The sequence below is a fragment of the Eulemur rufifrons genome, chromosome 7 (assembly GCF_041146395.1).
Source record: "Eulemur rufifrons isolate Redbay chromosome 7, OSU_ERuf_1, whole genome shotgun sequence".
In the NCBI taxonomy this organism is placed as follows: domain Eukaryota; kingdom Metazoa; phylum Chordata; class Mammalia; order Primates; family Lemuridae; genus Eulemur; species Eulemur rufifrons.
The window spans coordinates 180,404,678-180,428,218 of NC_090989.1; the positions used below are offsets into that span (position 1 = coordinate 180,404,678).

The window sequence follows — 23,541 nt, forward strand, 5'->3', positions numbered from 1 at the left end:
ATGCCAGTTTAGGTGCCTTGTGTGTCCTGTTCTTTTTAGTTCCAGAAATTCTCAATGGTAAGACATACAATGCAACAGTGGTTGGCTTGAGTCCTTGGGTGGAATATGAATTTCGCGTGGTTGCTGGGAACAGCATTGGGATTGGAGAACCAAGTAAACCATCAGAATTGTTAAGAACTAAAGCATCAGGTAAAGCATCAATGTCTTCTAAAAATGTGGAAGATCCTTTCTGTTATAGTTCTTAAAGAAAACAATTAAGTATTTTTATGGGTCTTGCAGCATTCTGGGCTCAAAATCAGAGACAGTAAACCAATGACTCTCATTTTTCCATTTTAATGTGCACAGTGCAAGGTCTATTTCCCCCAAGTAGTGGGTTCAATAGATATGATTACATATAAGCAGGCATGTCAAAATATGAGTTTTTCAGAGGCTACGTTTATATCCCATCTATTTTCGAGCCCAAATCCAATAGAGTATCTGTAAATTTGTAGATGCAAATGAGTTACCGCTGTTTCATTAAAATGTTGTAGCCAAGACTTAATTGAGACTCTGTTGGTGCAGTCAGCCATACATTTTCATCTATTTCCCAACTCTGACCTAGTTGCAGCTTCATTGAGCAATAGTATAAATTCTTTTCCATGCAAATGAGGTAAATCCTAAACTCATTTAACAGAAGCACTAATTGAGGATTAATTGGTTCACTGAATAGCAGAACACAAGTGGAACCTGGCTCAGAAATCATGCCTTCTTAAGCTTTTTTCAATAGGTTCCTCTTTGTTCCACTCAAATTTTCACATCCAGGGTGACATTTGATCTGCCCACTGTAGGTAGCTCACAAAGTTCACATTCTCATTCAATCACATAAATGAAGGATCACTGTGTTGTGGCTGACTTAGTTTAACAAACATGAATTACCTCAATAAAGTATGCACAACTGCCAGATGTCAAAAATCAATTTTTAAACTAAAGACAATGTTGTATTTTTATCATGGGATTGGGGCTAGGAAAGAAACATACTTAGCCAGGTGTGGTGGCTTGTGCTTGTAATCCCAGCGACTCGGGAAGCTGAGGTGAGAGGATCACTTTGAGGCCAGGGGTTTAAAAACAGCCTGGGCAATATAGTGAGACTCTGTATCTAAAAAGAAAAAAGAAAAAAACTACCTGGGTATGATGGCATGCACCCGTAGTCCCAGCTACTCAGGGGGCTTGAGCCCAGGGGTCCAAGGCTACTGTGCCCTGTGATCCTGCCACTGCACTCCTGCACTCCAGCAACCTGGGCCACAGAGCGAGACTCCATCTCAAAAAAAAAAAAAAAAAAAAAAACTTTACAGCAATATCATCAAGGTAAATCATGCTAGAAATTTTAGAGCTGAGAGGAAATTCTTTCATTTTAAAGAAGAGGAAAATGAAGACCAAGATGTTAGCTGGTTGTGTCTGACAGAGCCAGGGTTTGAAGCCAGACCTGATTTCGGCACCCAGCATTCTCCAGAACAGTGGGTCTTAATCTAGATGAGCAATAAATTAGCCCAAGGAAGTGTGCAAATACAGAAATTCCTAGGCACTACCACATACTCATTGGATCAGAATCTCCGGGTGTGACCCATGACTCTGGATATTAGCTTTAGTTTCTGATTGTTTGTTTATAGCTGATTTATATTTTGGTAGCTTTGGACAGAGCTTTGACCCAGACTCTGAAGTTCTTATAGTAAAGTTTGTGTGCCACCTTCTACTAACCATTAACACTCTGTTGTTTCAGTAGCATAATGAGACTGGTGGTATTCATACTGATTCATATCATATTGTCTCTCTCTCTCTCTCTCTCTCTTCTTTCAATATCATCAGAGACTAACTTCTCAATATAGTTTTAGGTTTAAGCATAGTTAATTTATAAATTGCATAAAGAAGGGAACTCTCTGTTTCTTAGAATAGTGGAAACTTTGTTGAGAATAAATCGAAGTATAATTTAAAATCATTGTCCTTACATAGTTAAACCATGCATAGGTACTGAAATAGGGTCATTCTAAGCTGTGAAATATTTGATACCATAAATCCAGCAACTATGTTGGATCCACCCTGACTCACATTGCTTTTGACTAATGGCGTTGGAAGACTTGGGTTCAAGTGATCTTTTTAAAAAATTATGAAGACAACAGACAAAATTAAGGGTAAATTTAAACATGAAAATGCATGTCTGGCTGGTGCTATTTTAAAAGAACAATCAGATTATTATATCACTATGTGATTTTTGCATTTAAACTCTGTCTGAAGTAGGAATAAATAAAATAAGTAATCTACATTTATTTAGATGGTCTTTATAATGGGAAAAAATTTGAAATGAGCAATTAAAACTTACATATTCTAATCCTTGCCAATCCCCAACCATAGCCAGGTGATTCCACCCCCACCTCTGAATATTGGTCAAAAATGGTCCAATATGGACAATTTCATACAATTCAATATTTTAAAAGTTTATTCTGAAGATTTAGCCATTATCACAGATTTAGGATACTTTTGCCATGTCAAGAAAAATAGTACTTTTTAAGACACGTGGTAAAGTAAATCCTCATTCTGGTTATACACTACAATACACTATGCACACTCACAATTGTCATTAATTTTATAATTTACCTTGAACTATTATTCATTATACTAGTCCTTACAAGGGTACAGTTAAAGGGCATATTTTTTTTTAATTCACCAAAATTATTGGTTTCTGATCTCAGGCTTTGTGGCTTTACCACAGAGGGAGTCTCTCCCACTCACATGCTTGACAGGAGAAAAATCTGACTCTGTAAGTGAAAAGTTAGCAGAAAAGTCCCTCCTGTTCTCTCCTGACAGATGTGAGATTCAAACAGGGGGTTTGAAAGCAAGAATTTATTTATTTGCCTATTTTTAAGGTTTTAATTTTAAATGTTAAAATATCCCGATGACTAATAATGAGAAAAATTATTTTAGTTTGTTTATTGAACAAATAATTAATTAATATGCTGCCTCAGTAACTTGTTTACAGCACAACTGTATAATTAGGCACTAAATCAGCAGTGTCACAGTCACCATCTGAATGGAACATCATTTTGCCAATTAGTAGATGATGCATAATAATGTCAAATACCCGATGTTACTCAATTTTTAATTAATTTTGGAGCCAGGGTGCTCATGTATCAAACACAACTGTGTCCTCTCTCTTAGAAATTTGGATATGTGTAAACATAATTTATGTTCATTAAAAATGCAAAACTCTCTCACAATATGCCTGCGTGAGATTTTGAAAGGTGAAGTCCAAGAAACAAAATTCTTCCTAATGAAGACATACTTTAAAATTGCCATCCCACATGTCTCTCGGTTCCTTTTTAGTCCCTGTTGTGGCACCAGTAAACATCAATGGAGGTGGAGGAAGCCGGTCTGAACTCGTCATTACGTGGGAGGTAATTTTCTGTCCAACAGAGTTATTTTGAAGGAAAAGGATTTAGCTGGCCAGGAAGAATACTGAAAAACAAAAACAAGATTTACTTGATCACTATTGAGAACATATTAAAAATAGATGGAATAAAAATACATCATACTGGTGATGAATTATTTAGAGGAAGTATTAGAAACTTTTCTTATTTCTACTAAAGTGAGAGAGGATGACTAACTCAGCACAATTTTCTCCCAAATATATGAAAAACCACTTCAATATCTTTTGAGTGTGGGTCACTACCATTTTCATTATTACTTGATAAATTAGGCATTGTTTTATTTATTACCTGTGGCACCGTCTATTGTGAATGAGGTGAAATCAGCAGAGCACAGGCAAAAAAAACTAATTCTTATCCTAATGCTGCTCTTTATATCCCATGAATTTGTTCTTTTCCAGCATCAAGATGGAACCTTAGGCACATGGAATAGATTCTCTAGTCATTACTCTTAAATGTTAACATATACGCTGATTTTTTCACTTATTACAAATTTCAGTCTGGTTTATTATCATAATCTTTAGACTTTCAACCAACCTAAAGTTTCTCATTTTCAGTAGCTCAGGCCTGCCTCACCCTGGGAATTCTATAGTGTGAGAGGGAATGTATACACAGCTCTTCAACATTTCTTCATTGGCCTTCTTCATTCACTGTGTTACCCCTGGACTTTCCAGAGTCATATACAGTTGGGGTTGGGAGGAGAGAAAAGAGGTAGAAAAGGTCCTAGTTGCTGGTATGTTTGTAATTTGGCCTTGGTGTACTCCAAAAATGGCAAATGACCAGATGCTGGTATTGCACAGTGTAGTGTTTTGTTTTGTTTTGTTTTGTTAACATTTTTGCTTGGGGGCAGTGGTCCCTGGGAGATTCCCACTGGGAACCTCCAGTTGCAGTTTCTTGGTGCAGACCCATCTGGGTGCTAAAAAGTCTCATCAGTTCTTGGATTCTGGTGGTCCATGTCCAGATTCTGCTGGTGAAGATCCTCTCTTCCAGGTTGTCTTTGTGTATGGAGTTTCTTTTAAGCCCACCCATGAAGGACTCCTTTGCTTGGGTTTCACATTTGCCTTTAGCAAGCACATGCCTTTGCTCCATGTTTGCTGGAAGTACAGTGCATGCCCGCTTAGCCTCTCTTTCCACTCTGCTACTGTAGGCTGTTCAGAGCACTCTCCACTGCAGAAGTGTCTCAGGCATTTGTCAGTTAAAAGAACCTGCATCCCCCAAATTCTAGAAAATACAGACCAGGTAGTTCTTTCTGAAGCCATCCTCACATAGCTAGGCTGTGAGAGAAAACTGGGAAACAGAGATGCCGTTTTCTCAGGGTTATAAATGACAGAGTTGGAAACCAAGTGTGGGTGTCCTGAATGTCATCCTCTCTTCTTGACGTCTTGTTTCATGTGGACATGATGGGCCTAGCACAGTGCCTGCAATGTGGTCCATCCTCCATAAATACTTGTCGAATGGATGGCAGTGTACTGAGAGAGCTGGGACTCTCACAGGCCTGAGAGAGATGGAAACTATATTTCTTGGGCATTTATAGGGTTTCAGGTGCCACACTCAGCATTTCATGTCATTCACTGTCCACAACAATGCTAAAGGTGGGTGACACCACTTTCAAGTAAGAAAACTGAGGCTTAGAAATGTGGTATCATAGAGGAGAGAGGCATTTGAACACAGGGCTCTCCCTCCATGGTCCTTGACTTTGTCCTTTATTATAATTCCAATTGTCCCCACATAATTCAATGGCTTAGGGTAGACACGAGTCCTTGTGTCTCTACCTTAAGTAGTAAGTTAATCACATTATACCTGCTACTTCAAATGTATTTCCCACAAAAATATTGACTCTCAAGTGAGTGTACGAGAGAATTGCTTTTATTTGATGGTGAGTAGTTTATTTAGTTTTCAATATTCTTCAAAGGCCATGTAAGCATTTTCTTCATAGCATATAAGGAGTTTTGCCTGACTTTATAACTTATTTTTTTCTCCTCCATGGTCAGATATTCCTAAAGGTTGGTGTGTAATTGTTTTTGTACAGTCTATACATGAGGGGGCATATACACCTTATGTGTATCATTGTTAAATAGAGATGAGTATGAATTACCAAAAGAAAACTGTCTTTCCGTGATTTATGATGCTCTTTTTTATTTAAAGCAAGGGTACACAAACCACAGACCCTTCAGTTCCTTATTTTTGTAAGTAAGTCTAACCATAGCTATACTCCTTATTTTTCATGTTGTGAATTGTTGCTTTCATGCTGTTGCAAGAGACTGTATGTCTCAGAAAGCTTACAATATTTACTATCTGTTCCTTTACAGAAAAAAAAAATATATTAAAGTCATTTCCTCTGTTTTTTCTAGAAATATCAGATATGCAAAAACTATATTAATGAATGTAGTTCCCCATTTAGCAATCATATTTGACATCGCATACATGCAGATACTGAGCCAAATTCTTCAGGTGCCCAAACTTCTTTAAGGAATAAGTTATGTATGTTTAGGAGAAGATGCGTGCATTAATTTGAGTCACCAGAATGCACACAGTAACTCTTTCAATTTAATGAACTCTGTTAAGTAGCTACTCTGTTCCAATCAGTGGGAGTATAAAAATGAGTAAGAAAGTGTCTGACTGCTCAGGGGCCTGCAGGCCAGGATGGTTAGGAAAGACACCCTCAGAGCATAGCTGAACTATGTTTTGAAAAATAACTTGGAAGTAGAGAGACCATTCCAGGCCAATGTCACTGCTATTGCGGATGAAATAGTACCTGTTGGACTCTCAGAACTAATGTGGGATCCAAAGAACATTCTAAATTCAGTCCGAAGCTATCATTACGATTTATAAATGACAGTTTTACTGGTTATCCCAGATTGCTGCCCGTTTGAGCACACTGTGGTATAATCTGCCTGAACTAAATATCCTCCCTGTGCTTTCTCCAGTGCCACAGTAATCTGTATTTTGTGTTTGTTTTGGTTTGTTTTGTTTCCAGTAACCTAGACGTGATATCAAACTTTTGGAATGTAGCAATTGCTAATTTTAAGGGCATCTTTATTTATTATTTTATCATAATTTATACTCTAAAATACTTCTGAGTTTGAGGTGCTTGTGGTAAATTGTCTTATATAAAACATGACTATAAAATTGGGTGTATAGGATGAAGTACTATAGAAGAGATAGATTTCTACAGTGGGAGTTGGCACACTTTTTACGTAAAGGACCAGACAGCAAAAATATTCAGCTTTTTGGGCCACACGATCTCTTTCATAACTTTGCACTCTACCATTGTAGCTCAAAAGCCGCCCTATACCATGTATAAACAAATAGGTGTGGTGTGTCTCAAAACCTTAATTTTCAAAACCAGGCTGCAAACTAGAAGGCCATGGTTTGCTGATCCTTGATCTATACTAAACATTTAGTTCTTACAGAAACTGTGGTTGAGAATTTTATTATTAATCTTTGTCAATTTTAATAAGTTTCACTCCCAGGAGAATTTCACAGTTTCTTTATTCTACTGGACCCTTTCTCTGTTTAAAGGAGAAAACTCTCTGGCCATCTTAAATAGCTCTATATATTTTCATATATATATATATATACATATATATAGCTAGATATATATAGAGATAAATCTTCATCATTTGACTCTGCGTCCATATGAGAAAAGTAAAAGGAATAACATAAATAAGTCTCTTTTTTCCCCTCTAAAATGAACATGCAGGACCCAGCTCTTTCTTGCAGGAACACTATGAGAAACACTAATTGTACTTGACTAACAAAAACAAAAGTCCTCTATTTACTCAGATGAACTGACTAAGCGTGTTGATAAAATCTGAGATCAAAGAAGCATCAAAAACAAATCAAATGCTCTGACAAGCAGCTTAAATTCTTATAAATCTTCTCCATGCCATTCAAAACCAACTGTTGTAATTGTGGTCTCCCTGTAAAAAAAGAAAAGAGAGAAGCATTAATACAAGGAAGCATTTTATTTCCCCAGATGTCAGGAGTTGTATTTTTCCTCCTCTCGTCACTTTCTGTATTTGTTAGATTGTTGCACATGGCAAGAAATAGAGACCAGCTCAGGTCATCTCTGGTTAATGGGGATTTATTTTAAAGCTACATGGGAAGTAATGAGGACAGGAAAAAGTCTCAGCAACCAAGCCGGCAGGTCAAATGAAGAACCGGAACATCGTTCATCACTGTTCCGAGCACCTGAGCACGGAAGCTCTAGCCAACTGTCAGCTCCTCTGGTCACCCAGCCCTGGCTTGAATAGTCCCTCATGCTTGTCCTTCGCTTCTTCCCATTTCCAATTTCCTACCTGACTGCCAGCTAAATTCTGTCTCCTCTCTCTAACTTACAGCTTCTGTTTTCTCTTAGTTTCTATTGCTTCAGTGTTCCTACTGCTGCGTGGTTTCTACTTACTGCCAGCTCTGTGTTTATGTATTATTTCGCCCTCCCACACCATCGTGTTTCACATGCAAACTCTGTAAATGAAAGGAATCCACTGAGTCTATCAGTTACTTTACAAAGACTCTGCTCCAGGACACTGCATAGACGCTGACCAAGGGGGAGCCTTTGGGTCTGGTGCTCGCAACTGGGTAATCAGATGAGTTCCAAGTGGCAGGATAATGTGACACAATGAATGCACCCTTACAGGCAAGGGGAAGGGACACCTCTGAAATGGAGTTGCGAGCATAAAGGACTGGGAGCACTGTGTTCTGTCACGTATGCCTTTGTTAGTCTTTCCAAAATATTTAGAAAACAAAAGAAAAGCAAAGCATTTTTCTTTGGAAAAACCAAATAAATTCCATTTATTTTTCAATACAAGTTTCTTGTAATCATTAGGAATATTTAACTGAATTCAAGCACAAATTCATTTTAATTTGGCTAGTTTATGTGAATATTTATGATTTTTTAATATCTGCAGAGTTCTGGGGAAACATACCTTTATTTCTGTTTTGTAATTTTAGTAATTTTAGATTTGAAATGTATTTTAAAAAGAATTTGATCTCTAGGTGAGTTAGTAATGTATTTTTTATGTCGGGAAAAATGCACACTGTTACTACTAATGAAGATGAATGCTTAAAAAATACTGGAAAGTCTCTTATACTTTTTTTTTTTAGAAGTATTCTATATCTTAAAGCATATGTTACTATGTAATAATTACCTTACCCACATCTTACAAGAATTTGTTGAAAATGTTGTGAAAGGAAAACATCTAGCCTTGAAATAAATAGTTAATAAGTTAATTTTGTGCTGAGTTTAAAAATTCATATCAAAATTATATTTTATTTTTATTTTTTTATTATTATTTTTTTATTTTTTGTTTGTGTTTCAGCTCATTATGGGGGTACAAAAGATCAGGCTATATACATTGCCCATGCCTCCCCATCCCCCCGAGTCTGAGCTTCAGTTGTGTCCATTCCCTAGACAGTGCACATCACACTCATCATGTAGGTGTGCACCCCTCCCCTCCCCCCACCCCATCACCCCCAGTCAGAACTTCAAGCGTGTCCATTCCCCAGGCAGTGCGCATCGCACTCAACAAGTAGGCATACACCCATCCCTTCCACCCAGCCCCGACCTCTGTCCGATACCCAATTGGTGTTATTCCCAAATGTGCACTCAGGGAAACCAGTTTGCTGGTGAGTACATGTGGTGCTTATTTGTCCATTCTTGGGATACTTCACTTAATAGAATGGGTTCCAGCTCTCTCCAGGAGAACCAAAGAGATGCCATATCGCCATTATTTCTAATAGCTGAGTAATATTCCATGGTATACATATATCACATTTTGCTAATCCATTCATGAATTGATGGGCATTTGGGTTGTTTCCACATCTTTGCGATTGTGAATTGTGCTGCTATAAACATTCGGGTGCAGGTGTCTTTTTTATAGAATGACTTTTGTTCTTCTGGGTAGATGCCCAATAATGGGATTGCTGGATCTAATGGTAGATTGACTTGAATCTGTTTAAGGTATCTCCACATTGCTTTTCACAGGGGCTGCACTAGTTTACAGTCCCACCAGCAGTGTATGAGTGTACCTATCTCTCCACACCCACGCCAACATGTATAGTTTTGGGACTTTTTGATAAAGGCCATTCTCACTGGAGTTAAATGATATCTCATTGTGGTTTTGATTTGCATTTCCCTGATGATTAGAAATGTTGAACACTTTTTCATATGTTTGTCAGCCATTTTTATATCTTCTTTTGAAAAATTTCTATTGATGTCCTTTGCCCACTTTTTGATAGGGTTGTTCAATTTTTTCTTACTGATTTTCCTGAGTTCTAAATCAGCATTCGGCGCACCCGTCTCGAGCCTCCTCCACAGCTCTCGGCCCATTATCTCTGGTCTCGGTCTCTGTCCTCAGAAACCCACCAGGGTCGTAAAAAATTCACCCAGCTTTTGGGCCCAACCAGGGTCCCCAAGCTGCAATGGACGATTTCCAGGATGTCCTGTATGCGGTCCAGTTGGTGGCTAGTCAGGAGCTGACCCCACAGGCCCCAGAATCCACTGCCTCTAAATAGATTCTTGTTATCAGTCCTTTATCTGATGTGTAGTATGCGAAGATTTTTTCCCATTCTGTAGGTTGTCTGTTTACTCTCGTGACTGTTTCTTTGGCTGTGCAGAAGCTTTTTAATTTGATCAGGTCCCATTTATTTATTTTTGTTGTTGCTGTAATTGCCTTAGGGGTCTTCTTCATAAATTCTTTGCCTAGGCCAATGTCTGTAAGAGTCTTTCCTACATTTTCTTCTAGAATTCTAATAGTTTCTGACCTAAGGTTTAAGTCTATTTTAGTTTATATCATAAAATCTTCTAAGCTATTTTATTATGACAATTTATGAAAGATCAAGGAAAAAGATATGAATATGCAAAGCCTGTTTTATATTTCTATTTGAAGCTTCAACTATTTATCTGAGTACTTTTAATTGAGATCATTTTTCTAATTGGCATTCTAAATAAAAAAAAGTATTTTAAATTCATCATTAAATAGGGCAAATACCCATGTTTGTCTCTATGGAAGAAATGCCAGATCATCAATAAACATTGTAATAGCTCAATAAAATATATTTGGGAATACTCAGTAATTGATCACATTCTGCCCAAGTCAATTCCAGAAGAACTACAGAATGGAGAAGGATTTGGATATATCATCATGTTCCGGCCGGTAGGTTCGACAACCTGGACCAAGGAAAGAGTAGCATCTGTGGAATCGTCAAGGTTTGTTTACAGAAATGAAAGCATCATCCCACTCTCTCCCTTTGAAGTCAAAGTGGGTGTGTATAATAATGAAGGAGAGGGATCCCTGAGTACTGTGTCCATTGTCTACTCCGGGGAAGATGGTAAGTTGTCGTCAGCTCTGGAATGCTTTTCCTTGAGACTTTATGCATATTTTGCATTCTGTTTTCCACTCTGCTAAGAATGGTTATCTCTTTCTCTGGATGGTAGAACCTCAGCTGGCCCCAAGGGGAATTTCTGTCCAGAGTTTTTCTGCTTCTGAAATGGAGGTTTCATGGAATGTGATTGCCTGGAATAGAAACACTGGAAGAGTGCTGGGCTATGAGGTAATCCAAATTAACTTCACTTCCCCTTGTGAACGTACCGGCCAACTACACCTTAGCTCCTGTTTGACAGTCCACACTGCTAACCTAGTGCCTGTCACATAGTAGGGGAATGAGTGAGGGGGATCTTTCTAGGTGATCTTAAGCAAACAAATGAACAAATGGTAGCCATTTTAAAAGGCATACAATTTCAGTTAAGATGGGCAAGCTTTAGAGATCTACTGTACGATATTGCAGCTAGAGTCAACAATAATGTATTGTACACTTACAATCTGTTAAGCAGCTAGGTCTCATGTTAAGTGTTAGCACAATAAAATGTTTCAAAAGTGATCAGATGATCATCTTATTTAATCAGCCAAGTGACAGCCATTTTGTTTCTTGGGGAGAGGTAAAAATCTAAATTCCACAATCTTAAATCATAAAAGAATTTCATGGGGGAACATTCTCAGTGAATTGGAGTATGACTTGAAAAGATATAATCACCTTGGAAAAGGCACATAAGTGATAATAAAAATAGTTAGATTCTCCTAAATCGGTTCTTTTTAGTCTATGAAGAATGGGGCAAGTCACATTTGTAGGGCTTCATTCTCAAAAAGTTCAGGGATGAGGACATGGTTAGGAAAAGTTGTTAGTTGCTCGTTGTTCAACTTGGGAATCCAGTGATTCACAAAATAGGTAAAATAGTCTGTTGTATTTTGGAGTTACAATAAATGTATAATTATAAATATCCTTAATTTTGTTTTGCACTTTTTTGTTTGTTTGTACATGAATCTTCTGGTCCTACTCATGTGACAGGTGTCTTTGCCTCTCCATGTTGAAAATGCTTTACCATTTATCTAAACCCTATTTGTTTCTCAAAGCTCCTATCTAGTCTTCTCTTCTCTCTGAACTCTTCTCTCATCAATCCCTGATATTGTCTTTATTCAAATTCTTACAGTATTTTTTTCTATATTACTTCTTTACAATGCGTCCTATTATGGCGTTTCACATACTGCACAGACTAACCTCTTAGCTCGATGATAAAGGGCTCGAAAACAAGTGCTAAGCTTTATTCTCTTTTGTCTTTCTCAGTGGACCCAAAACAATGCTAATTCATAAAAAGAGCTCAGTATAAATTAAATTAACCTGTGAATAAAAGAACTCTGGAGAAAATGTCAATAGTAAAACATTATAATTGAAGTCTTTGATCATATGAAATTTATTTTTGCTTAACTTATCATATGCCTTTTAATAAAGCTGGTAACCTTTTAGATATCTCATGGAACACTTTATTTTGGTAATCTAAAAAAGCCCAAGTTCTCTAATTCCCATTGTGAATTTGTATTTATATGTTGTATTTTTTTATTTCCTCACTATAAATGTTAGTCTTCAGTTATTTCATCATCATTGTGTAACCATTTTAATTAGAAAAGATTTTTGTCATCTATGCTCCTGTTTTCTTCCCATACCCCTTGTGTTTGATAGTTGTTGGGAAACAATGAATTGCTTGTTTTGTGTTTTTGATGATCAGGTATTATACTGGACAGATGATTCCAAAGAATCCATGATTGGTAAAATTCGAGTGAGTGGAAATGTCACAACCAAAAACATCACAGGGCTGAAAGCTAATACCATCTACTTTGCTTCTGTGAGAGCTTACAACACTGCTGGGACAGGGCCCTCAAGCCCCCCAGTCAATGTCACCACCAAAAAATCCCGTAAGTACACACCACACTGCAGGGGACAAGATTGATCTGTGAATAGAAACCTATTACTTCACCCAATGTCCTTTTCATTCTCCCCGCCTCATCATTTTACTGCTTGGTTAGTTTGGTTCGTTGGTTTGTTCCTTAAATATGGATAATCGTTGCAACTTTCTGGTAATAATCAAAATAAACTGTTTTGATCTTTCTGGAATTCCAAAAGAGGAGATGCTCTGAGTGCCTAGATGAAAGACGGGAGAGTGTAAGGTTTAAGCACACTGGCTTTGATGCCCTCCCCTCAAATGAGTTCAAAACCGACCTCCCATCCTTGGAACATTAGGTGGTTGTTTATCTTTCAGGCCTCAGTTGCCTCCCCTGAAAAATGAGGAAAAAGTGATATTTATGTTCTCATAGGATTTTGTTCAAGGTTGAAAAAGATTATTAATACCAAGAGCCTAGCACATACTTTAATAAATGCTCAGTAAATGGTTTTTGTTCGTTTTTGTTTTGTTTATCATTTGAGTCCTAGAGTGCACCCTAGCACTGTCAGATACCTAGATCTTTCCTTTTAGTATATCCTAGCACTATAGTTTACTCAGAAGCCCCTGAAATCTAAGAATGAATTCTTCTTCTTCTTTTCTGTCTTGATAATCAGCGAGGTGTCTGTCTCATAATTGGCATCGACGGAATAAAAGATGAATGGTTGATTGTTGCTGCCTTTGTTTTCTGACTGAGTCTGGGACTGCACAGATATTCTATATTGGAAAGAATAGGTGGTTGAGAAGAGTTTGGAAATCAAATGATATTAAAGTTTGTTTTACTCCTATGCATATATGCATCGTGTTCAAAAGAACTTAGAAATTTTCCCAATTAATAGGCCTTTGATGAAATAGATTGCCCAGTTATTTCCACATCACCAGACCCACTGTCAGAGACCTGTGTTCCAATTCTGGGGCACATCACTGACTTATGACCTAAAACAGAATAAGACATTCCATTTTTATGCTTTGATTTTCTTTTTTTAAGTTTTTAAATTTCAGAATATTACAGGGGTCCAAACCTGTTGGTTACATAAATTGCTTTAATTTTCTTATCTGTTAAATGGAAATTCTCTCTGTCCTCACTGCCTTACCAAATTATTGATGAGGCACGAACGAGATGCTGATTGTGGGTGCCTGTTGGAAAGTACAAAGTGCTATGGAACTGCTAAAATGGAAACATATAAACAAAAAGCCTCTAGGATCAGTTCATTTCAAGGGGAGAATATGTACGGACCAAGAATTCCTGAACTGGCTTTTGTCCAATCTACCCAGTTTGAGGCAGGATGGGCTGAGAGTGATTCTCAAGAATGGGTTGCTTAAATATGTAGTTCTGTTCCTCTTCCTGTTGTACTCAATGTTCACTAAATTGATGAAGTCGTTGCCAGATACCTGTTGTATGATTTGCTTCTGTGTTCCTTCTGGAGTAGTCTGTCTCCTTCAGACTTTTTTCTGAAAATCTGGATGGAAATCTCCAATCAATCAGCAGTTTTAAGAGTGCCTAGACATTTAGTTCTAGCTGATTGAGAGATGCCAAACTCACAAGAACCTCTTGTGTGTAATTCAGTTTCTATCTCAAGCAAAATCAAGGGTGATTAAAAATGTGTAAAAATAGTATTTTTGGAAAACACAGATTTGTATCATGATAAGCTGACAGACATTTTAGTGCAGTTATTGAACCAAGACTCAGGTCAACTTTTATTATACATAATCCCATCAACTAGTTTAAAGTGGATTGAAACTTGAACAATGAACTAATTATTTACTTCAGAAAGAGGGATATATCTCTATGACATATGACATACATGAGACATACATATTTCATATGTATGTATGTATACATATATATGAGAGACATACAGAAAATCTCAATAAGAATTTGACTGAGATTTAGTTTGATTGTCCATGCAACCTAAGTTAAACATGTATTAGTTTGTGCTAACCCATTCTATGTGTTTAAGCAGAAATCTCTTTGTTTTTGACATCAAGTTTGTTCAGTTGACCCAATTGTCAACACAAGGTGTCCCACAAATGGGCTTGACTCAAATTTGTATTAAACGCCAAGAACATTATTGGTGGTTAGTCTGGCAGTTAACACACTCCTCAAAGGGTAGGAGATATATCTTTTGAAAACAGTTCAATTAACAAGAAGTAATTTCACCTAACATACATGGAATATACCTACTAAGGGAAAAGTGAAAGGATAGTAAGAAAATTTAAAGTGAAAATTAGTGTTTCTTTAAGCATTCAGCTTTCTTAACTAAATCAAAGAACACTTATAATTCCTAATTTCTTTCACCAAATAGCCACCAAGTGCTTAAGAGTAAGAAGGTTGTACAAGTCTTCATCCTGTTTTATTTGAATACCAACCAGTCCTCTAGCTTCATTCTTTTGGCAGTCTATATCACAGACATTGGGAAAATAGAATAGTAACTGTTCTAGTTTCCTACTGCTGCTGTAACAAATTGTTACAAACAGAGTGTTTTCACTCAATACAAATTTGTTCTCATTTTTGGAGGTCAGCAGTGAGAAGTGGGTTTGACTGGGTGGAAATCCAGGTGTGTGCAAGGGTGGCACCACTTTTGGAGGCTCCAGGGGAGAATTTGTTTCCTTGTTTTCTGACTTCTAGAGACGACCTGCATCCTCTGGCTTGTGATCCCTTCTCCATCTTCAGTGCCAGCAATGTAGGGTCCCTGCTGATCTCTGACTCTGACCCTCTTCTTCCATCATCAACTCGCACTCTCTCGCCTCTCTCTTTCCCTCGTAAGGACCCTGGAGATTACCTTGAGTAATCCGGGGTTATTTCCCCATCTCCAGATGTTTACCTTAATCACATCTGCAGACTCCTCTTTTCCATTTAAAGTAACATTTCCACAGGTTCTAGGGATTACGATGTCAATATGTTTGGGGGGGGTGCTTATTTAGCTTACCACAATTTTAAAATATTAAATACTTCTATGTCCTGAGCCCTGTATTAGTTTTTTTCATACCATATCTCACCGAATTATTATAACTCATCAAGGCGCTTGGTATTTAATTTCTATATGTGAGAACACTAATGCTTAGAAAAGTTTTGTCATGGCATCTGTTAGACGGATACACTACGACCATGAAACCTCTTCATTTTGTGACCACTGGATTCATTCATAATCTTCCTCTCTAACTATCTAAACAGTCCCTCTGCCTCCAGTCTCTCATATCTTCAGTCTAAATTTTAAACTGCTTTGAGATTTTTCTTCGTAAAATGCAACCACACTCCTCTGCTCCCTACCAAATGCCATTGTCTCCTTTATTCCAGAGACTGAAGACTAAGAAAAAGGCAGATGAGATCTTTCACAATCTGTCTGAAAGTTCCTTCTATCCCATTCTTTAGCCCTAGAAGTACCACCTTTATTGGTCTCCTAATATTTAACATTCACTTACCTGTCTTCATGGAATTTTCAGCTTGTAGTGCTCCTGCCATGCCTATAAACAGTCAAATGTCCTTTCTACTGCTCTATAACCTCCCCAAATTTTCCTCTTTAAAGTATTCACATTTTTCTTTTCTGGGAGTTCTTCTAACTTTGGCCCATTGTGAAACAGTGTTGGAAAGAGTTAGAATGGGACTTCATAGTGAGTGAAATTTGGATATGAATCCCAGCTCAGCCACATATTAATACTATCTGTGTGACAAGTCTAATTATTTGATAACTCTGAATGCATTTTGTCATCTAAAAAACACAGATGATACTTATCTCTAGTGTTTGCTCTGAGAACTAAAGGATATAATGTACTCCAAGATGACACAGAGGCCATCATACACTGAGGGCTCCGTGTGTGGTAACATGTATTATTATGCTCCTCTTTTAGATGTGATTTCACTGTCTTTGCATTTTTTAAAGTAGGAAAGCACAGCTACATTCTACTTTCTTTTTCTTTATAAATTTGTTGCAGAAATTTTCTTTAAGGGTCATAGAAGGACATCCAAAGCATAGATGAGAAATGGCTTTAATGAAACATTGAAGATAGCCCTGATTCCAAGTGCTATCCCTGGATGTAACTCTGATTTTCTATGTCCTTGAGATGACATCAAGATTACCTCTGAATAGTGGTGACAGCAAAAAAAAAAAAAAAAAAAATACTGCATTCATCACACGTTCAAACTGTCACTGTTTAGATTTTTAATCTGATATTTGATCTTCCATTGTAGAATCTGAGAAAGTAGAGCTCACAGTTACCAAAAATCTCTGCATATTCTAATTGACTAAGCTAAAGAGAAGACAGAGCCTTTGTTTGGAAAAATATGATGATTCAGTCATCCACTCAAGAAATCTTGCCTCCCATGAGCCATGAACAGGGTTAAGTGCTGAGAACCTAATGGCCAATGAAACAGGCAAGATCCTTGCCTTCAAGCAATTTCTCTTTTAGTGAGGAGGCAACCTAAAACAAGAAAAAGACAAAGAAATGAAATAAATTATAAAAAGTAAGATGAAGAAAATAAAGCATGTATAAAGCTTCTTCAGTGTTAGTTATTATTGTTGCTATTGATGATGCTGATGCTGGTGCTGTTATTATTGTTCTTAAATAAATATCAGGTATTCCATTATAAGTACCACAGCTTAGTGAAGATGCTATATATTTCCAAAAGACAACTCAGAGAGACTGCAAATATACTGTGATCCACACAGACATCACTTAAATGGAGTTTAGATTTACAAGGAAAGGAAAAAAAAATATTTACATCAATTCCAAGACAAAAAGAAAAAATATAACAAACAAAACACGTCTTATATAGAAAGAAGTATTCAGACACAGTAACAGAAAGTGTTTGCAAATTTTGGCTCAATTTGGCCCCTGACGTTGACTGACTAGCACTCTGTACTGGATTCTTTCTTGCTGTAAATATGCAATCAATCCATATTTAGACATAAAGGAAGCATTAAGCTTTTATTTCATCTTGCACTTATGTTCTTTCTCTTTTGCCCAAATGTCAACCCCCTGCTGTTACTTAGAAGTGTAACATAAGAAGTTGTTTTTGAATTGAGTTCACAGTGTGAACTACAGTTGAATATAAATGCCATCTACAGAAAAATTGATTACAGGGAAACCAGTAGAGCTGTGAAGGGCTAGTTTAATGTTGCTCTGTCATTTGATCAACAGAAAATGATTTAGTCTTTGGACATTGCTTGGAAAGATAAAATAAATTAGAAAAGTGCTTGGTTGTTGAGCTCACGTTTGACAAACTTGGTATACAGATCATAACATGTGTTTCATACCCAGATGACAGTGTTTTAGTTTTCCAAGGTAATAGAAATTTTAATTCCATCATAGATATTTGCAATCCAGTTTAATCAACCACATCAAATCAGAACTGTTAATAGTGCTCATATTAAGGTGATGACCTTCTAAAGCAGCTCCAGAAGCTTCTCTTTTTTAATACCAGATATAAGGGGCTGACATTGGATAAGTAATAAACACCCATGGACAGAGATAAGAAAGGCTAAAAACTATGAGAACTTCCCAGAGAATTAGCTGAGACTCTCCCACTTTATCTGCCTTTGAAAAAGCACATAAAGAATCCAAACAAGAGCAATATTATTAAGAGGAAATCTTGAATGTATGCTAATTATATTTAAAAAGTGGATCCTTTGCAAACTTCGGAATTTTGTTATTAGTAACAAACCACTTTAAACACAATTGAAAAATTGATTATGTCATAACACCACAGTGGAGAACTGCACTCTCAAACAAGAGAATTAACAGTTATTGAGCTTTTTAATATGTACCACTAACCAAGGGAAGAATGGAATGTTTCATATTTTATTTCATACAAGCTAAGAATCTTAAAAACTAGGAATTATTAGTTTCATTTCAAAGATGGGAAAATGAGGACTCTTGGAAGAGACTGGGTACAAATTCAAGTCTCTCTGATGTCAAAGCCCAACACTTTCCTTGTCTCAGATAGCAAGAGACGTAGAGCAATCTAAATAATCCGTACAATTGGCCATTCATATCAAGAATCACTATTGATAGAACCCTTTTCTTTTTGTGCCCATGGGATGCCTTGCTTCTGCTTTGGTAGATGAGGAAACAAATGCAAATGTCAATGGCAAGGTTATTTCCAACATCACAGACTGCTGCTCTATCTAGTTGGTAGAAGTTAGTCTTTCTGGCTTCTCGCCTGATGTTTCCTCAATGGACTTGTAGTGTTGAAAGTAATACTTTGTTTCTAAAAGGAACGAAGCAGAGACAGAAATAGATAAGATCTTCAGAATCCATCACTTCTAGTGACATCAAACTGATGAATTTATTTTTTCTCAGTATTGATTATATGATGTTATTAATATCAGTGCTTAGTTTTAAAGAACAGAGATAAAAGAAATGTGTCAACAGAGTATATTAGATATTAAAATTGTGAGATCTTATGAGAATTTTGATATTATCTCTTTTATAGCTAAGAAAAACATTAGAAAATGCACTTTGGAATAAGTTCAGGAAGGATAGTTACAAAATCATTATTGTTTCCATCCAGTCCTTTCAGAAATAAATATATCGACAAGTATGCATTCGGTGCTTACTAAGCGTAAAGCTTGTAGGCCTTTAATTATAGTTGGGTTTGCATTGTCAAGAAATACACTAGATCATGGTCAATCCAATTCTCCTGTCCATCTTGTACATATATATGGATTACTGTGAGTCGGACCATGGTAGTTGGCTTTGACCATAATGAAAAGATTGGTTGTATTGTATCACCTATGGATCTGCCCACAGCTTGGTCATAATCAATGTGACCTGACAAAATTACACAGGACCCTGAGTATTTTTCTTTAGCCGTCTTATTGCACAGTCGTTTATTCAGCATATATATGAACTACATGCCTCCTGTGTGCCAGGCATTGTGTTAGGGGTTGGTAATACAGAGTTGAATAAGGCACATGTCCTCAAGAAATTTAGAAAAAAACACATGACCAAAAATAACTATAATCCAATGTGATAAGTCCATAACAACATAAGAACTGAGCCTCATGGGAACATAAAAGGAAACATTTCTCTCTCTACCACTTCCCAACTGTGCTGTAAGTGGCTGAGTGAACAACAGTGATATCCCAGTGGTTTGGGGAGGAAAGGGAATTACGGTAATACAATGTGAGATACCTGGATCCAGCAGGATATGAATCTTCCAGTGACACATAAGTGATTAAACAAGAGTTGAGTCAAAACTCCAAAATAAAAATCATTTCCATTTCCATCAGTGTTGTAATGAATTAAATATTATGCTCATTCAGCCTCACAAATTCAAAAAAAGAGATGCCAAAAACATCTTGCTGGGCAGTTTTATCTTTGCCTCTGCTCTCCAGTTGAATTATTTTTAATCTCTCCAGTTTCTTAAGTCTCAAAAATAGTCATGTAGACTCAAAATCTTTGAGAAGCAGTATGCTGTCCTGGAGGACACTAGATAGGAAACCGATAGACCAGGATTCTGATTTGACTCAGCCTCTCATTAGCTGCTTTGAATAAGTGACTTCCCACCCTGGACTCTAGTTTTCTTGTATGTCAAATTGTCTAGCTGGACTACATCCATTGCTTTAGAAGGCTAATTTTAAATCTTTCCTCCCTTACTTCCCACCACCTCTCTCCCAGACAACATTAATTTCAGGGAACTAAATCAACAGTTCAGATTTAGAGTAGACACTCGTTGGGATGATCAGACAGTTTGTGATATTTTTTCCCTTTGCTGGGTTCCCAGAAGCTCTATTTATATTAAATGACATGCATCTTTCTCACTGTCCAGCCACAGATGATTAAGCTAACATAGACATATGGCCAAATTAAGTCAGCTTTCTCCTAGGAATTCTAGTCTGAGCTATCTCTGAATAGGGGAGGTTTCAAACTTAAGACGTGGCGAGCAATCATGATTTCTGCCATGAACGATGAGAATGACAAAGAAATGGTCTATAGCAAGATGAGCATGCAGAAAATACTGCTGTGAGAAGCAGAGAGAGGAACTTCTTGGTTTTGTGGATTTTTTCTTTTTTTTTTTTTGGTCTCTCTTGAGACTCTGCTGCATTCTGCCATGAGTTCTGAGAAATTCCCCTTTATCTTGCACAATCTATTACTAATATTTTGCTTAAAATATCTTGAGTTGGTTATGTTACTTATAGGTAAAGTCCTATCTAATCCAATGTTAGAAAGTAAAAGACTACTAGGAATGAGCTCCTCTGTGTTGACGTATATAAAATATTTGCAGCTTGAATTTGCTAAATATGCTCATCGACTGATGGCCAAATGGAACCCTAGATAAGGAGATCCTCCATTTATTTATATTAATATATGATAAAGTACACAAACTCAACAGCAGGGATTAATAAATTAGTATTGGACATGCAGCAAGCCATTATTAATTCATAAGTCTGTCACGAAGACATTCCCAAATGACCAGAATTTGAATAAATTTGCTTACTCTGATTAGAATTAATATGATATTTCAATTGAAACTGAAAACATTTTAGCTCCTTCTATGCTAATCATGGAAGACTTATTTTTCGTTTTCATGTTGATGCATCATACAGTGACCATGAACTAATTAATATTCATTTGGATCTTTGATTATCTTTTTAAAGCTCCAAGCCAACCACCGGCAAACATTGCCTGGAAGCTGACAAATTCAAAATTATGCTTGAACTGGGAGCATGTAAAAACCATGGAAAATGAGTCTGAAGTGCTGGGCTACAAGGTAAGTATTTAGTTTTTCCTTTAATCATGTTAATTAACTTACTTAGGAATGAGACATGTAACAATCAAAGAGAAAACACATTGTGGGTATATGGAAACATAAGAATCTTTTAAGAAGTTCTTTTGAAAATACCCTTGCAGCTTTTAAATTATTCATTGAAAAGGTTTTATATTCTGAGGTCCAGTAATGTGTTATGGAGCATCGAAAAATAAAATTCTACAGGATGCAACATTTTTTTTCTCCAAGTAACTCCCCTTGCCATCAAAAGATGATGGCATATGTGGGTAGTGGATGTGAGATGAGAAATGAGGTCAAAGAATATATTTAAGAAGAATTTCTAGAACTTAGGCTACAGTATGATGTGATCTTCTAATAACACAAAAGAAATCTAACGAGAGTATAGTCAAGTACCAGAGCAAATCATTTCTATCAGTGGTAACGGACATCATCTCTTGGCAGACACATGTATTAGACATTTGAATTGGGTCCAAACTAAACAGTGACTTTCACAGCAAGCTCCGAAGATAATACCCTCAAGCTATTTAATTAATAGAGATAAATGTACTCTCATTCCAGAGACATTGGCCAAAATAGAAATCTTTTTCTTAACAAGAATAACTAAACTTAAAGAAAAGACATCACCTCGGTTTTCCATCTGAGGAGTACAGCATTATAATGATATGCTGTACAGTGTTCTATAACAGTTGTCTGAACCTTAGAAAAGCAACGTGTCCATGTTGATTTGATTCGCTGTTTTATTTAGATCCTGTACCGGCAAAACAGACATAGTAAAACTCATATTTTGGAAACAAACAATACATCAGCTGAGCTTCTGGTTCCGTTTGAAGAAGACTACTTGATTGAAATACGGACAGTCAGTGATGGTGGGGACGGAAGCAGCAGTGAGGAAATTAGGATTCCAAAAATGTCAAGTAAGTTGAGTCACCATTGCTGTCGTGGGTTTTGCATCTAGACAGCTGCAGCGTGAAATCCAGCTCCATTAAACCTTCTCAATCTTGTTTAAATGGTGGGTGAAAAAAATGAACTTTCAATTGTAAGCAAAAGGTGACGATGAGCTAATTTTTCTTGAAATAATCCTTCAAAATTTCAATATGCCTGTGTACTGCAGTTTTGTGTTTCATTTGAAAACCAAAAAATAAGAGAGGAAAAAAGAAAAACAACTGCATGTCTTTGCTGTATAATCCATGGTTCATTCTATTGGCACAAAAATCAGAATGTTTTTTTTGTGGATTCTTGAAGGCCTCTTACAGCACGAATGGCAAACATGAAGCACATGTACTTATGACCCTTTTGCCAGATGCGTGGCAGACATCACTAATCAAGCATAGCATTCAGAAGGAGCTGAGTCACAACTTTCAAATCCTTCTCAATACAATTTTCTAAGCAGGGCAACACTAGTCAATCAGAATTAGCATGTAATAATAATCTCTTATTTTTGCTGTAGAAGAATCACTCACTCATCTGCCTGAAGCTGTGATTGAGTAAAAGTCTATTAGCCATTCAATTTTGGCCAATCCTAATCTTCCCTTTAGGAATACTTTGCCAATTTAGGCATTTTTCTTTTGCATTTTTACATTGAAAACAGACATCCTAGGACAGAAGGTTAAGACATTTCCCCAAATTAAATATACTGTGAATGAAACAAGTGTAATAAATATATTATTAAAAGAGAATTAATAGTATGGGTCTTGAAACATTAATCTAACAAGCAATTTTACTTTTTCTGAAGATATATATATTTTTTTATATTTTGCAGGTTTGAGTTCCAGAGGAATTCAAGTCTTAGAACCTAGCACCTATTTCCTGTCAATTGTCATTATGATTTTTTACTGTTTTGCTATTCAGCCGCTTATACGATGAATAAAAACCACAAATCTTTGAGAGTTTTTTGAAAGCAAATCATTCTGTAAATATGTTCTCCAGCTTTCATCACAAGAGACGTTCTTAATACAGACTTGTTTGGAAAGAAAAAAATGTATATTATTAAGATCTTGTAAATATTTATGGGACATTAATAAAACAATTTTAAACACTTTTGAATTTTAAAGTTCACACATGATTACATACATTCAAAGGTGCCA

General features: G+C 36.6%; 1 protein-coding gene across 1 annotated transcript in view; it reads left to right on the plus strand.

The window, feature by feature from the left end:
* Positions 1-23,320, plus strand: part of CNTN6 (contactin 6) — a 156,930-nt gene extending 133,610 nt beyond the window's left edge. The window contains exons 14-21 of the mRNA XM_069473829.1: positions 40-189; positions 3,355-3,425; positions 10,553-10,787; positions 10,894-11,009; positions 12,517-12,703; positions 21,327-21,439; positions 22,203-22,371; positions 23,217-23,320. Coding sequence (XP_069329930.1) covers positions 40-189; positions 3,355-3,425; positions 10,553-10,787; positions 10,894-11,009; positions 12,517-12,703; positions 21,327-21,439; positions 22,203-22,371; positions 23,217-23,320 — 1,145 coding nt within the window. The remainder of the gene's footprint in view (positions 1-39; positions 190-3,354; positions 3,426-10,552; positions 10,788-10,893; positions 11,010-12,516; positions 12,704-21,326; positions 21,440-22,202; positions 22,372-23,216) is intronic.
* The last annotated feature ends 221 nt before the right edge of the window (positions 23,321-23,541 follow it).